General features: G+C 41.0%; 3 protein-coding genes across 3 annotated transcripts; all 3 read right to left on the bottom strand.

The window, feature by feature from the left end:
• Positions 1-3,442: 3,442 nt before the first annotated feature.
• Positions 3,443-6,457, bottom strand: LOC113027887 (gap junction delta-3 protein-like). Its single transcript, XM_026177706.2, has 2 exons — positions 5,320-6,457; positions 3,443-4,176 (listed from the first exon to the last, which is right to left on the bottom strand). Exons 1-2 carry the CDS (start codon positions 6,139-6,141, stop codon positions 4,129-4,131), a joined length of 870 nt encoding a protein of 289 aa, XP_026033491.2. The 5' UTR covers positions 6,142-6,457; the 3' UTR covers positions 3,443-4,128.
• A 3,151-nt stretch (positions 6,458-9,608) lies between these two features.
• Positions 9,609-10,746, bottom strand: LOC113027892 (gap junction delta-3 protein-like). The gene has a single exon (XM_026177711.2). The coding sequence runs from the start codon at positions 10,605-10,607 to the stop codon at positions 9,741-9,743; it is 867 nt and encodes a 288-aa protein (XP_026033496.2). The 5' UTR covers positions 10,608-10,746; the 3' UTR covers positions 9,609-9,740.
• A 3,124-nt stretch (positions 10,747-13,870) lies between these two features.
• Positions 13,871-14,983, bottom strand: LOC113027954 (gap junction delta-3 protein-like). The gene has a single exon (XM_026177816.2). It carries the CDS (start codon positions 14,851-14,853, stop codon positions 14,008-14,010), a length of 846 nt encoding a protein of 281 aa, XP_026033601.1. The 5' UTR covers positions 14,854-14,983; the 3' UTR covers positions 13,871-14,007.

The raw sequence follows: 14,983 nt of genomic DNA, 5'->3' as shown, positions 1-14,983 counted from the left end.
TAAAAGTGATCAAAAGAAGTGGGTTCATAGTTTTTGCACTTTAGGTTGATTGAGTTCATATTCCTGCAAAGACAATAATTCAAGGACATCACTAAAGGAATCAAACAATATCACCAGCCTACAATAAATCTCTATATTTCTTTTGCTTTCAGTTAGCGTAATATTTCAAAGAACTAGGAAGCTGACAAACTTAAATTGTAGAGTATAATAATGCAGTTTTGCAGAATACAGGATTTGTAAATGATTTTGATTACTAAAGGCTGACTCTCATTGACATATACAGGCTGGTTGAACTGCTCAGTCAGAGACACATGTGCTGCCACAATAAAAAAGGTCGAGCACACATTTGATTTAGGATTTAATCTGCAGTATCTAGACAAATGAATGACCTACACCCCTTAAAAAGCCTTAAAATTCTCCTACCATGTATAAGCTCAGATAAACCAGATTAAAAATGGTCAATTCTCATGCCCACACGATCTTATAGTGTACTCACCCTTAGCTCTCTCCAAAGTGCCATGTTCCTCAGGCTGGCTGGCACTTATGATTGAAAGGGCGGCAACAGTTGTCAGGAAATTCCTGCTACGTCCTAATCAGTGTCCATCCAGCCCCAGACAGAAGGTGTTTATCCAAGAAAGGCAAACTCTTGATGAGCATTTCCTAAATGGCAGGAAATATCTCTTTTAAGTTGGTCCACCAGTTTCCCTGGTAACCGCATGAGAGGCTGCATGTAAAAAGAAAAAATTGGGAATGTTTTTCCTCTTCATTTAGTCAGCTATCACCAAAATCAAAAGAGCTCATAGGTTTTCAGTTCAGGCTTTGTTAGCTATAGAAATGTTCCAGTAGTTTTGCATTGACAAGCTTTTAAAAGAAGTTTAAGGTTTAAAACAAACATGTTAATGGTATGAAACTCGAGCTGTGCTGTCTGCTGAAGTTACAACAAAATATTACTTGTTTCCCCCTACGTAAATATTTAAATATTTCTACAGAGCTCTGATTTTGGAGGCAAAATATGTGGCAAGTGACATGAAACAGGACACAATAGTAACACAGTAATAATAAACCATATAATTAATGTAAGCAAGTCAAAATTGTGTTTTTTAAAGGTATAACATGACCAGCCAAAAAATATTTACAGGTAAAGGCGAAACACTAACAAGTGGATTATAGAACAGAGTCCCTTTATTTTAGTTAGTTTTAACTTACTGAGTCTTTCCAATTATCTAAGCCATCTTCTTATAGGTTGTGTGTATTGTAACATAACCTTTATCTTCTCTTAAAATTCATCAAACAAAACACATAATTTATAATTTTTGGTAGCTGTTTTGAAGTGAAGAACGGTCTGCTTGCACATCTTTAATGCTGCTGCACATAAGCAATGTGTTTCTTTGTGAACTTTAACAAAAATCTAAATTGCAATTTGTTATTTTACTGACGTCATAACTTATTTATGACAGTCAATGCTTTTGAGTGCTGTGATATGCTCTAATAACCGTGCAAGACTAAGCACCTGGTTTCCCACAGTCCAGCAGCATACCAGTGCAGGACTCTGCAGTTTCTATCATGTTGTTGAAAGTATGCAAACTAAAATTTGCAAAACATATGTAGCAATATTTATATGACTGTGCTACAGGGACACTACAGTTGTACTTTCATATGTGAATAACAAGATGCACTTATGACTGGATATGGAGAAAAAACAAACATAAAAACCACTTAAACCTTGGCACTCTCTGCTCCCAGGACGCCTGCCAACCTGTCCTCTCAGCACAAATTACTTCATCTGTAAGTCAAAGAAATTTTTGAGGATATCCTGCACAGACTCATACTTTTTCTGGCTGACCACATGGCTAAATAGAACTTGAAAAACAAATGGAAAAATGTTGACGTTTCATATGGTTTGTAAATATGTAAATAAATTCTTGGGATTTCACAGAAAAGCACCCAAAGACTTTATTCATCCTGCTGTGAATGTGTGCAAATAAGTGGCAATCGTTACCACAGAGTTGCAGGTGAGGGAGCTCTGAAGCTTGAAGACTTTATGGAGGCCGGCGGCCTCAGCCTCCCTCAGCTTCTCTTCTGTCATCTTGACCACAAAGCGCAGTGTGATGTTCTCTTGTATCTTGGTTTCCTTCCCTGTGTCCCTCATGCTCGTCTCTGTATTTAGTCAGTCTTGTCCCCAAATTCACATTTCATTGTCTTTGACTCAGTGTGTGTCACTTCCTGTTTTATTTTGACAGTACCTCATCTCGTGTGTGTCTTGTTCAGTGTTCCTTTCTCTGTCTCTTTAGTTTGCATTAGTTCTAGCTGTGTTCCCTTCTGTTGCCCATCCTCTCGTTATCCTGAACGAAATTCTAACTCTACTCAGTCTACCTCTGCTTGTTGTCACATCATCCCAATTTGCCGTGTTTCCTTTGTTTATCCCTAGTTTCAAGTTCCGAGTTTTACAGTTTCCTGGTTTCCTCCTGGCCTGCATTTTTGTATTTTTTGTTTTACAGTTTCTTGTTACAGCAAATGAAGCTGTCTCCTTTAGTTTATTCCCCTGTCTCCAAGTCCTGTGTGTAGGTTCTACCTTGCCTGCCACACAGAGGTTAATAACTGTCTCCATCAAAATGGTCTAAGAAGTACAACAAATGAATAAGTGTATATTTATTAAAGTCAGTTTAATATACCTACAAAACCGGCAAATCTTGAAAAGAAAAGCGTCTGGACTTCTATAAGTTGCTTGAAGACGTTTCACCTCTCATCCAAGAAGCTTCTTCAGTTCTAAAGTCAAATGGTGGAGAGTCCCAGATTTAAGCCCTGTGGGAGTGTCCCCCCAAAGGGACATGGAGCCTCTAATGATCCTCTACCTAATCACATGAGCCAAGGTGTGAAAAAGGGTTTAGGTCACAGTCAGCCAAGACTTTGGGTGAACTCATTGTGGAACCTAACCCCTATCATGTGATTTCCTTAGGTCAGAAGGCCCAGGATGTGAGTGGGCGTTAAGGCGTCTGTCTTCTCTGTCCAAAAGATTTTGGACAGAGAAGACAGATTGTTTAAAAGAGGAGTGAAAGAAGCCATCTATGTCCACTGTGAACGCCCCTTTTTGAACAGAGGCGGTGGTTTATGACACCAACTGTCAGCCATCGGTAATCGAGTTTTGAGATCCCTTCCCAGATGCCTTGAGAAAGGGTTAGGTTCCACAATGAGTTCACCCGAAATCTTGGATGATTGTGACCTACACCCATTTTCACACCTTGGCTCATGTGATTAGGTAGAGGATCATTAGGGGCTCCATGTCCCTTTGGGGGGACACTCCCACAGGGCTTAAATCTGGGACTCTCCACCATTTGACCCAAGAACTGAAGAAGCTTCTCGGATATGTCACGATCTGAGGAGGCAGACCGTGCGGTGGTGTGTGTGGTGGACCCAGGTGCGAACACACGAGAGTAGACTGGAGTAAACTTAACTGAAAGCGAGCCTTTATTGTGGCTGTTGACAAGGAGTGCAGACAAGGCAGAAACGCAGTGACAAACTAAACTATGACTAAACTGGGAAAGTAAAACTAGGAAAAACTATGAAGACACAGGAAACCATAACTATGAATACTAAGACTGGCTGTGACAACATGGAGGGTGGGAACACAGACGACGCGACACAGACTACATGAAACACAGAGACTAAATACACATGAGGGATGATCAGGGGAAGTGGCCACACATGGGAGCACAGCTGACACACATGAACCTAACGACAGGACAGGAGAAGTGAAACTGAATACGCTGACAATGAATACAGACTTTCAAAGTAAAACGGGAAACATGGAGATTAGACATGACAAGAACTAAACATAACCACGCAGACATGACGCATGAACCAGGGAGACTTAGTACAGGGGGAGATGACATAAACAACTAAGGAACAAAACTAAACTGCAATCTAGAAATTAACTAGGTGAACTAAGCTAGGTGCAAATGAATACAAAAGATACATGAAACTCAAATACTGGGTCGCTTGACCCAGGACCATGACAGGATAAGAGGTGAAATGTCTTCAAGCAACATAAAAGAAGTCCAGGCACTTTTCTTTCAAGGCTCCTTAGACTATGATGACCTGGATGACTGAGAACCTTCACGGACATGTAGTTTATAAAGTTCCTGCTGACCTGAGCATGGTGAAGGGCTGGCAGAATCCCTGTCAGTGTGACACACACAAATATGTAATTACTTTATTAAATTATTTTTGTTATATATGCATTAAAAAAAAAATTACATTTCATACTAATTAAGTGTAGGTGGTTTGAGTGTCTCAAGTCCTGCATGTTTGGTGTTTCAAGTCAGTGTATTCCACTATTATATTATGTGTCCGATTTTACAGGTCAGGAATGTGTCCAGAAGCAAATAAATATGCTTAAATGACCTCTGAAATTTACCCAATATTATTTCACACAGATGTGTAATGGATTTCACTTTTTTACTTGAACTACAGGTGTGGGTACCACTAGCAAACACTCCTGTTCCTGTAAAGTGTAAAGCTATGTGTACAGTTGCAGCGCCCCTGATTAATTTCTTCTCTTTAAGATGTTTTTATTTATTATTTTGGAAAATGTGTTAAGCTAGTCTGAAGTCATTCATTAAAAAATAAGCTATCTCTCTGTTAGCAGCTAACTTGCCAGAGAAGATACAAAGCCAGAAAACTGAGTTAGAGTTCCTGCCTCTGTCCAGCTACAAAAGGGCAATAGGTCCCAAAAAACAGCGTTAAACAAGTTTATCAAGTGTAATCCAGAAAACGTTTCCTCCTTGTTGGGGCGATCGTGGCTCAAGAGTTGGGAGTTTGCCTTGTAATCGGAAGGTTGCCGGTTCGAGCCCCGGCTTGGACAGTCTCGGTCGTTGTGTCCTTGGGCAAGACACTTCACCCGTTGCCTACTGGTGGTGGTCAGAGGGCCCGGTGGCGCCAGTGTCCGGCAGCCTCGCCTCTGTCAGTGCGCCCCAGGGCAGCTGTGGCTACAATGTAGCTTGCCATCACCAGTGTGTGAATGGGTGGATGACTGGATATGTAAAGTGCTTTGGGGTCCTTAGGGACTAGTAAAGCGCTATATAAATACAGGCCATTTATCATTTTGTTGCATTTGCTCATTTCCTGATCTTAAGCATTTCCTTGTGATATGTTCCATGGAAAAACTCCTTAACTGTGAAATTATTCATCATTTCAATTTTAAGTGAAGCAGCACGAAGGAATTAGAAATGTGTCACAAATTTATAATAGAAAGAGAGGATGCAGTGATAGCAGCATGTGTGATTCAGAGTCCTCTCACACTGTAAGCCTCGAGCCACTCACATATTTTCCTCTTGGACTCTTGGTCCTGTTCCCAGTGTTGGAGGCCTTTCGACTGGAGGTGCTTGTCACTGATTCCTTCTTCACTTGCACACTGCTTGTCTTTTCTCCTGGTTTCTCCTCTGTCTTCTCTGGCTTGTGGTTGAGGAGGTTCTCGCAGTCACAGTGGTCATCTAGTTCTAAGTGCTTTTGATTTGAGCAAAACCACTTCCTAGAGCTGTAGAGAAGCTCCACAATGCTGGAAAATGCTGATACTACCCCTACAGCAAAGTAGAAGAGGAGGAAGATTGTTTTCTCTGCAGGTCGAGAAGTGAAGCACTCCACTGTCAGGGGGCAGGGAGAACGACTACATGGAAAATGGGCCTCCACCTTGAAGCCGTAGAGGCGCCACTGGACAAATAAAAAGCCAATTTCTGCCATTATGCGGAAGATCAGAGTGATAATGTAGAGTGCCCTTAAAGCTTTTTCTTCTCTGTTCTCCCTGCTGGTCTTTTTCCTCGACGAGGAGCGGTTGGCTCTCTTGTGATGCTGATGTGTTGCATATATGAGGTAAAGCAGAGAAGGTGTAGCGATGAGGACTATATGAAACACCCAGAATCTGTACTGGGAGATGGGGAAAGCTAAGTCATAACACACCTGCTTACATCCTGGCTGGAGGGTGTTACAGGTAAATTCCTCCTGCTCGTCCTCAAACATGTCACTGGCCACAGTTTCCAAGATAACTATCCTAAACACCAGCACGAGGACGAGCCAGAAACGACCCAGCATCGGCGAGTGTGTCTGGAGGGCATCGAAGAATCCACCGATGAAGCCCCACTCACCCATGACTGCAGCACTGTCAGGTCCAGAGGTTTGTTCTCCGATCCGTCTCAGATTCGCCACCTTTGATTTAAGAATGAAACCAGAATGCTTGTTATCATAATCTCCAATCCATGACTTTCACTCAAAGTGAAACCAAATCTGGTCAAAAGTGGGCTCAGGATATTTGCGTCTTAGGTGCTGACTGAGTCCTGTGGGCTTAAACTAAAAGCCTACAATAATTCTCAATTTCTGTTGCCTTTAGTTAACACATCAGCTCAAAGAAATTGTAAGAAACTAACAAGCTAATAGTCTGGAGTCTACCGATGCAGTGTTGTCTCAAATGTAGGATTTGAAAATGTGTCTTATACTGACTGGTTGAACTACTCACCTATGATTTAGAGATGTCTGTTCTGCCAAGACAAAACAGGTTGAGCATAGATTTTCTTTTTGTATTTGTTTATTTAAGAAAGACAAAATCTTGATTAGTATTTTTAAAAAAAGTTTCCTTTACTGGACGGAAGAATATCTTTAAAGTTGTACCAACATGTTTCCTGATCACAGCATAACATGTTTTGTTAAATATAAAAATTATACATGTAGTTTCTTATTTTAGTCAACAAGAACCAGAATCAAAACTCATTTTTTGTTTTTGGTTTTAAGTTGTTAGATTAAAAATATTTCTTTTGTGACCCTGGATATGGCATTTGTCTAAATTTGATCAGAACTTAATTACTGAGTACTTAAGTAGTAGTTAATTGAAAAAAAAAACCTTTTAAGTTATATATCATCTACTTTTGAGGTATAACCAATCAGGGAAAAACAATCAACCTTCTCTGTTCCTCAGTCGTCCTCTCACGTGTCCAAACCTGTTTAAAACTCCATTCCCCTCTCTACACAAGTATGTCATCTAGACTAACGACGTTTCCACTCTTCATCCTCTTCATAGCTTCCCTCCCTTGCTTCTTGCTAATCCTCTCTCATCCTCTACATTACATCCTTAATACAGTCACAACATTCTCCAGATACTCCTTGATAATAAAACATTACTTACATGTAGATATTTCTGAGTGCTGTGTCGTCATGACACCCAGCGCATCGAATGTTGGCTGCTCCTCCCTCTACATTCAACATGAATATTACCCAGAAGCAACATATTTAACAGGTTACATGAAACAGCCCACAATCAACCCGTGACACGACTTCCAACTTACTGTACAATTAACATAAACAAGCGGATTGCACAACACATTTCGAGAAGCTAAGAGGAAATAAGCCTAAAACAAGAGGTTTTTTTTCTTCTCTTTGATATGATGAGAATCTTTATTTTGAAACAGTGAATCTGATTTTTTTTTTATGTCACACAGATTTCTGGTCCATTTATTCAGTAAGTCTCTGTCGTTTGAAAGCTGTAAGAACATAGTTTTGAACTTCAGATCAAACAACATGGCCGGAGCCAGAGAAGCCGTTCTCTGTCGTCAACATGGGCAGAGGGTCCTCTGTCGAGCACACAGTGGATGTTACTAATAGTCTCACATATTTTGCAGTTGGGAATCTTTGTGGTCCAGCCTGTGTGAATGCCTTCAACACCACGCATCAGCACAGTGAGGGTGATAGGAATGTTCTTGTTACAGTTATTCTTAAGCAGGTTTTCCACAGTTGAGAAAACATGGTAGGCGAAGTAAGTAGTGCAAGATATCTGCAGCTTTAGCGGCCGAATTGTCCAAGTGCAGAACACTGATTTATAGTTAGTTTCCAACAAAAGTTAAAATTAACCATACTGTCAGCAGAGGACATGACAAATACTAAATTGTTTGCCATTCAGTCACACAAACTTTATGAACACCACCTTTAGAGGGCATGTATTTTATAAAGCGCCTGTTGACCTGAACGAGGTGAAGAGCAGGAGGGCTGGCACAGTCCATTTGTGAATTCATTATACAGTATATACATGTGTTTCTGTGCATTTCACTCTGTTTGCATGCTGGTATGATTTATAAAGCCGTACAAGTCTGGTGTTTCAAGTCAGTGTGTACCACTATGGACAGCAGAGGGCAGCAGAATGCCTACTATAGGTCTGCCTTGTTTCCGTTGGTGTCATGAGATCGCTATCCTAGCAAGACTGATCAGGCTAACATCGGCATGTTTCTTCTGCTCATTATTTCTGATTTTTCTAAGGTCAGTAATGTGTCCAGAAGCACAGAAAATATCCCTGATTAGTTTCTTTTGTTTCAAATGTTGTTGTGTGTTATGCTTGTAAAATATGCTAAGCTAACCTGAGCTAATTCATAAAAATGGTTAACAAAAGTAATAGAAACCATGTGGATGAATTACGTAACAAAGAAAGCAAAGACTCTGGCAAGGCTAACCAGGCAAAAGGTAGCATGTGTCCTCTCCTTTTTAATAACTTTTACAGGATCATGAGGACCATACCGTACGACAAAGTCACGTCCGCTGTTGCTAGCCGCCATTTCTGCCACTGGCCGGGGTAGCATTGTTGTTTTTTAATGATGTTTTAATCAGTCAGTAGAGAAACTTAGATATTCACAGATTATACAGAGGATATGCTACAATATGCTACAATAGTTTGAGAAATTTTGACTTCTCCTGAGTGGCAACACCTAGTACAGGAGAATACTGCAAATTCAAATAAATTCAAATTTTATTTGTCACACACAGACACAACCATACACAGTATGACATGGGGGTGAAATGCTTGTAGCTGTACAATGCCCGACCATTAAATGACAGAAAGAAGTGGGCAGTGGGTATTTATAAATCCTAAAATGGAGAGAAACCTGCATCAGTATACACAGTGTATACAGTGTTAGCCTATAACTGTTTCTTACAATTTGTAAGAAGATAAAGAAGCAGGTATGTATTATACGCTGCTGTTAATGTTTTATTACTTTAGTGATATCATAGAATTGATATCTCTACGTGTTCTAATGCAGTGTTTCATTTTTGATTCCGGGAAACCGGAATATGAAGTCAGTTAACGCCCAAGCTGGATAAACCTCCAATCTACCTTTAAATGGATGGGTACCTAAAGCGACCAATGCACTAGTGAGGTCATAATCTGATTGAGGTTGTTGATTGCCACAAAATTCTGGCCCAAAACAATGATGGCCATCATCAGATATACTGCAAAATAAGAAAGAATTGAAACCCAGTACAAGAAAATTCAGTCAGTGTGGCTCACCAGGAACTACAAGAATAATATTCATTTTCTCTAAAAGGCTGCCGTGCTTATTTTTCCTATCAGTACAACCTGAATCCTCTGCTGAGTTAGAGTTTCTGCCTCTGGCAGCTACAAAAGGGACACAGTTACGAACAAAACAATCAGCATTAAACAAGTTTATCAAGCGTAGTCCAGAAAATGTTTCCTTCCTGAACTGTTTACAGCCTTTAATCATTTAAACAACAACGTCTTGCATGCATCCTTCTTATCATCAGTGTTTTCTTTGCTCATTTCCCAAACAATCCTTGTAAAGTGTCCCACTGCAAATACTGTTTAACACATCAGCAGTGAAATCATTTCAAATGAAATGGAGTTAGAGATGTAGTCACAGGTTTAAAATAGAAAAGACTCTGAATCACACATGCTGTGATTGCAGTCAGTCCTCTCACAATGTAAGCCTCGAGGCGCTCACATATTTTCCTGGTGGACTTTTGCACTTGTGACCACTGCTGTAGACCTTTCGACTGTAGCTGCTTCTCACTGATCCCTTCTTTGCTCTCGCACTGCTGGCTGTGCTTTCTGACGTCATCTTTACTGACGCTTTCTCCTCTGTCTCCTCTTGCTTGAGGTTGTGGAGGTTCTCGCAGTCACATTGGTCATACAGATCCAATTTCTTCTGATTTGAGCAAAACCACTTCCCAGAGCTATAGAGAAGCTCCACAACGCTGGAAAATGCTGATATCACCCCTACAGCAAAGTAGAAGAGGAGGAAGACTGTTTTCTCTGCAGGTCGGGAGGTGAAGCAGTCCACCGTGTAGGGGCAGGGAAATCGGTCACATGGGAACTGGGCCTCCACCTTGAAGCCGTAGAGATACCACTGGACAAATAAGAAGCCGATTTCTGCCACTATGCGGGAGATCAGAGTGATAATGTAGAGTGTCCTTAAAGCTTTTTCTTCTCTGTTCTCCCTGCTGCTCCTTTTCTTCGATGGAGAGGGGTTGGCACTCTTGTTATGTTGGTGTGTGGCATACACGAGGTAAAGCAGAGAAGGTGTAGCGATGAGGACTATATGAAACACCCAGAATCTGTACTGGGAGATGGGGAAAGCCAAGTCATAACACACCTGCTTACATCCTGGCTGGAGGGTGTTACAGGTAAATTCCTCCTGCTCGTCCTCAAACATGTCACTGGCCACAGTTCCCAGGATCACTATCCTAAACACCAGCATGAGGACGAGCCAGAAACGACCCAGCATCGGCGACTCGGTCTGGAGGATATCGAAGAATCCACCGATGAAGCCCCACTCACCCATGACTGCAGCACTGTCAGGTCTGTCTTCTTGGAAGTCTGGAGGCTTGTTCACCTGTTTGTCTCAGAGCAAAGGCTGCCTTTGTTTTAAAAATGAAACTAGAATTCTTGTTATAATAATCTCCAATATATGACTCACAGTGAGACTGTACCCAATAAAAGTGATCAAAGGTAGCTTATCCATCCTAAGGGTTGATTGAGTTCATACTCCAGTGGCCTGAAATAAAAAATGAAACATCACATAAGAACCTGCAAAGACAGCAACTCAAGTATCTGATTAAAGAAATAAAACAATAACAGCAGCCTTCACAGGCATCATGATCTTTGGCGTCACTGGTGTTCTCTAGCCTTTGTCTTTGTGTCTAGTATTTAGTTGGACATCCTCTGTCTCATTATCATTGATTGATTTCAGCTGTGTGTCATACCCTGGCGTTTTCCATCTCCCTCTTTATATCATGTGTCTATTTAAATCCCCAGCCTGCTTGTGTTCTTTGTTGTACTGTAGTGTTTTTCCACAGCTGTTTTGGTCCACCTTCACATGCAAAGATGAGATGGAATCAGTAAAGTTTATCTTATCATATAACACATAAAACGAAACCATCTTTCAGAGTTCAGTATAAAAACTGACCTTGGCGCCAGCAATCGTCTCGATATGGCGTTATATGAGGTTATTTGATGAGCTACTATCAGTCGTCACTGAGGGATTTTTTTTTCTTGTAATCAAAGGTTTCTGTACTCTCTTTTTTTCCTTTTTAACAGCTGTGTTCAAATCTACATGTGACTGTTATAAGACCAAACCAACATCTGCGTTATAAAAAAGCACATAGCTCTAATTGAGCCGAACAGCTTTGTGTTGATACCTGCAGCCTTCCTCTTGAATGCAGCTGGTTTCTTTGGTTGAGCCTCTTTGGTTTTACGCTGAGTTTCTCAAACTCATCACACTAGCATTCTGTGGTTCTAACACTTGTAACTTATATATATTTTTAATGGTAATTTGAAGGTTATTTTATGCTAGGCTGCCACTCAATCACACAAACCGTAAAAACAAGCGTATTTAGAGGTCATGTAGTTTGTAAAGTGCCTGGTGATCTGAGCATGGGGCATGGAAGGCTGGCACTGTCCACGCCACTGTGACCCACACAAATATGCTGTCACTTTTGTGAATTAATTATGCAGCATATGCTTGTGTTTCTGTACATTTCACTCTGTTTTTGTGCTGGTATGATTTATAACATGTCCTTCTAGTTTGGTGTTTCAAGTCGATGTGTATCACTTTGGACAGTAGAGGGCAGCAGAATGTCTGCCATGGTTCTGCCTTGTTGACATGGTTCATCATAAGATGGTCATTCTGGGAAGACTGACCAGGATTAGTGTTGATGCATTACTGACCTGTTAAAATGCATAACTGAACATTGAAGTTTACCTTATCTTATTTAAGGCTAGATTTATGATGTGCAATATATCTTGATGCATGCTTTATAATCCAGTTAAGGAGTTCCCAAAAAGCTGATCAGTGGGAGAAACGCTGGGAAGGCACCTAAAGAATGCTTCAGGCAGTCCAGGAGAGATTAACTGCTGCCTAAGCAAAAAATCTTAGTGATCCCTTATGTGTCAGGAGTATAGGAACAGCTGAGACGCATTTTCTCTAAACACTGTGGCTTTTAAACCTCAAAACATACGGCGCCAAAAATTGGTCCACCCCAAGGATCGGTTCTCCCGACACAAACAGAATAATGTAGTGTACGCTGTTAAGTAGCAGGAGGATTGCTGTGATTTATACATCAGGGAAACCGAACAATCTCTGCTCAAGGGGATGGCACAACACAGTAGAGCTACCTCACCAGGTCAGGACTCTGCAGTCTATTTACACCTACAGGCCAGTGGACACTCTTTCAATGATGAGGATGTGCACATCCTGGACAGGGAGGAACGCTGGTTTGATTGAGGATTCAAGGAGTCCATGTACATGAAAAGGGAAAGACCATCTCTGAATAGAAGAGGGGGCCTAAGGGTACATCTTTCACCATCTTATAATTGTGTGATTGCAGCCATTCCCCAACTCTGTGAATGGTACTCATGGTCTTGGATCATTGGTCTTTGATTGGTGGTTTTTGATCAATCGACATGACAATTTCCATATTAATGGTCAAGGAACTGATCTCACAGCCCATTGTTTGTCAGCGGTGCTAATTATAGTCATTATGCAAATGTACTGTTTATAAAGTCGGCAAGCCTGCAGTCAGCTGAGACTGAAGAAGTCCCTCGGATATGTGACAAAATGTTTCTCCCACCAAAAACACTACATCCAGATGAACAGAATCACCTTTTTGGGATGTGGTGTATTTAATTTTTTTTTCTTGAGCTACTCCTGTTCTGCCACTTTTATTAAGTGCGCTACCATTGTTGGTAGAAACATTAATGTCCTTTAGCAAACACTTCCGCTCCCATACAGTGTAAATTCTGCAGTTCATAAACAGCTCTGATTGCAGTTCTTGTGCACTTGGTTAATCTCTTTATGTACATTATGTTTCTAAACTGTGCTAAGCTAGTCCGAGGTAATTTGTAAAAACAAGTGCAAGGGTTTTACTAAAACTTTGATGATTTATTCACAGTATTGAGATCAAAATCTTTATTGTTTGTATCTATTCTAGTCAGGTACATTTAAAAAAATATTCAACTACTTTCCAACGTTGAAACTTCATCTCTGTGAATTTTTGCTTTTAACATGTTTATATTTCTGCTCATTCAACTCTTTTTTTTTTTTCACCAAACATTCAGCAATTTTAAAATAAATTCAGCTCAAATGTTTTGAAGGTCAGCTTTGACCTTGGAAAGCTGACCTTTCCAAAATAAGTCCATGTGCTTATTATTTATTTATTTTTATTTTTTTATTGATACTGCTGATTGATGGTGAGCAAAATAAGAAAGATTTGAGATCTAGTCAAGAAAAAAACAGCTAAATTCGGTCAGTGTGGCTCACCAGGAACTGTCAAATTAATAGAAATTTTGTCTGAAAGACTGCCGTGCTTATTTTTCCTATCAGTACAACCTGAATCCTCTGCTGAGTTAGAGTTTCTGCCTCTGGCAGCTACAAAAGGGACACAGTTACAAACAAAACAATCAGCATTAAGGAAGTTTATCAAGCGTAGTCCAGAAAATGTTTCCTTCCTGAACTGTTTACAGCCTTTAATCATTTAAACAACAACGTCTTGCATGCATCCTTCTTATCATCAGTGTTTTCTTTGCTCATTTTCCAAACAATCCTTGTAAAGTGTCCCACTGTAAATACTGTTTAACACATCAACAGTGAAATCATTTCAAATGAAATGGAGTTAGAGATGTAGTCACAGGTTTAAAATAGAAAAGACTCTGAATCACACTTGCTGTGATTGCAGTCAGTCCTCTCATAATGTAAGCCTCGAGGCGCTCACATATTTTCCTGGTGGACTTTTGCACTTGTGACCACTGCTGTAGACCTTTCGACTGTAGCTGCTTCTCACTGATCCCTTCTTTGCTCTCGCACTGCTGGCTGTGCTTTCTGACGTCTCTGTCTCCTCTTGCTTGAGGTTGTGGAGGTTCTCGCAGTCACATTGGTCATACAGATCCAATTTCTTCTGATTTGAGCAAAACCACTTCCCAGAGCTATAGAGAAGCTCCACAACGCTGGAAAATGCTGATATCACCCCTACAGCAAAGTAGAAGAGGAGGAAGACTGTTTTCTCTGCAGGTCGGGAGGTGAAGCAGTCCACCGTGTAGGGGCAGGGAAATCGGTCACATGGGAACTGGGCCTCCACCTTGAAGCCGTAGAGATACCACTGGACAAATAAGAAGCCGATTTCTGCCACTATGCGGGAGATCAGAGTGATAATGTAGAGTGTCCTTAAAGCTTTTTCTTCTCTGTTCTCCCTGCTGCTCCTTTTCTTCGATGGAGAGGGGTTGGCACTCTTGTTATGCTGGTGTGTGGCGTACACGAGGTAAAGCAGAGAAGGTGTAGCGATGAGGACTATATGAAACACCCAGAATCTGTACTGGGAGATGGGGAAAGCTAAGTCATAACACACCTGCTTACATCCTGGCTGGAGGGTGTTACAGGTAAATTCCTCCTGCTCGTCCTCAAACATGTCACTGGCCACAGTTCCCAGGATCACTATCCTAAACACCAGCATGAGGACGAGCCAGAAACGACCCAGCATCGGCGACTCGGTCTGGAGGTCTTTAAAGAATCCACCGATGAAGTCCCACTCACCCATGACTGCAGCTCTGTCAGGCCTTTTGGAAGTCTGGAGGCTTGTTCACCTGTTTGTCTCAGAGCAAACGCTGCCTTTGTTTTAAAAATGAAACTAGAATTCTTGCTATAATAATCTCCAATATATGACTCAC

Source organism: Astatotilapia calliptera, chromosome 8, assembly GCF_964374335.1.
Source record: "Astatotilapia calliptera chromosome 8, fAstCal68.1, whole genome shotgun sequence".
NCBI classification, from domain to species: domain Eukaryota; kingdom Metazoa; phylum Chordata; class Actinopteri; order Cichliformes; family Cichlidae; genus Astatotilapia; species Astatotilapia calliptera.
The sequence above is the reverse complement of the archived record's forward strand: the minus strand, read 5'-3'. Positions and strand labels throughout refer to the sequence as shown.

What these genes read in the sequence shown, in the direction of transcription:
- LOC113027887 (XM_026177706.2), bottom strand. Translation starts at nt 6,141, where the DNA reads ATGGGTGAGTGGGGCTTCATCGGTGGATTCTTCGATGCCCTCCAGACA. An exon ending in AGAGTCCAAGAGGAAAATAT is followed by an intron (nt 4,177 to 5,319) that starts GTGAGTGGCTCG and finishes TCACACTGACAG; the next exon opens with GGATTCTGCCAGCCCTTCAC.
- LOC113027954 (XM_026177816.2), bottom strand. Translation starts at nt 14,853, where the DNA reads ATGGGTGAGTGGGACTTCATCGGTGGATTCTTTAAAGACCTCCAGACC.
- LOC113027892 (XM_026177711.2), bottom strand. Translation starts at nt 10,607, where the DNA reads ATGGGTGAGTGGGGCTTCATCGGTGGATTCTTCGATATCCTCCAGACC.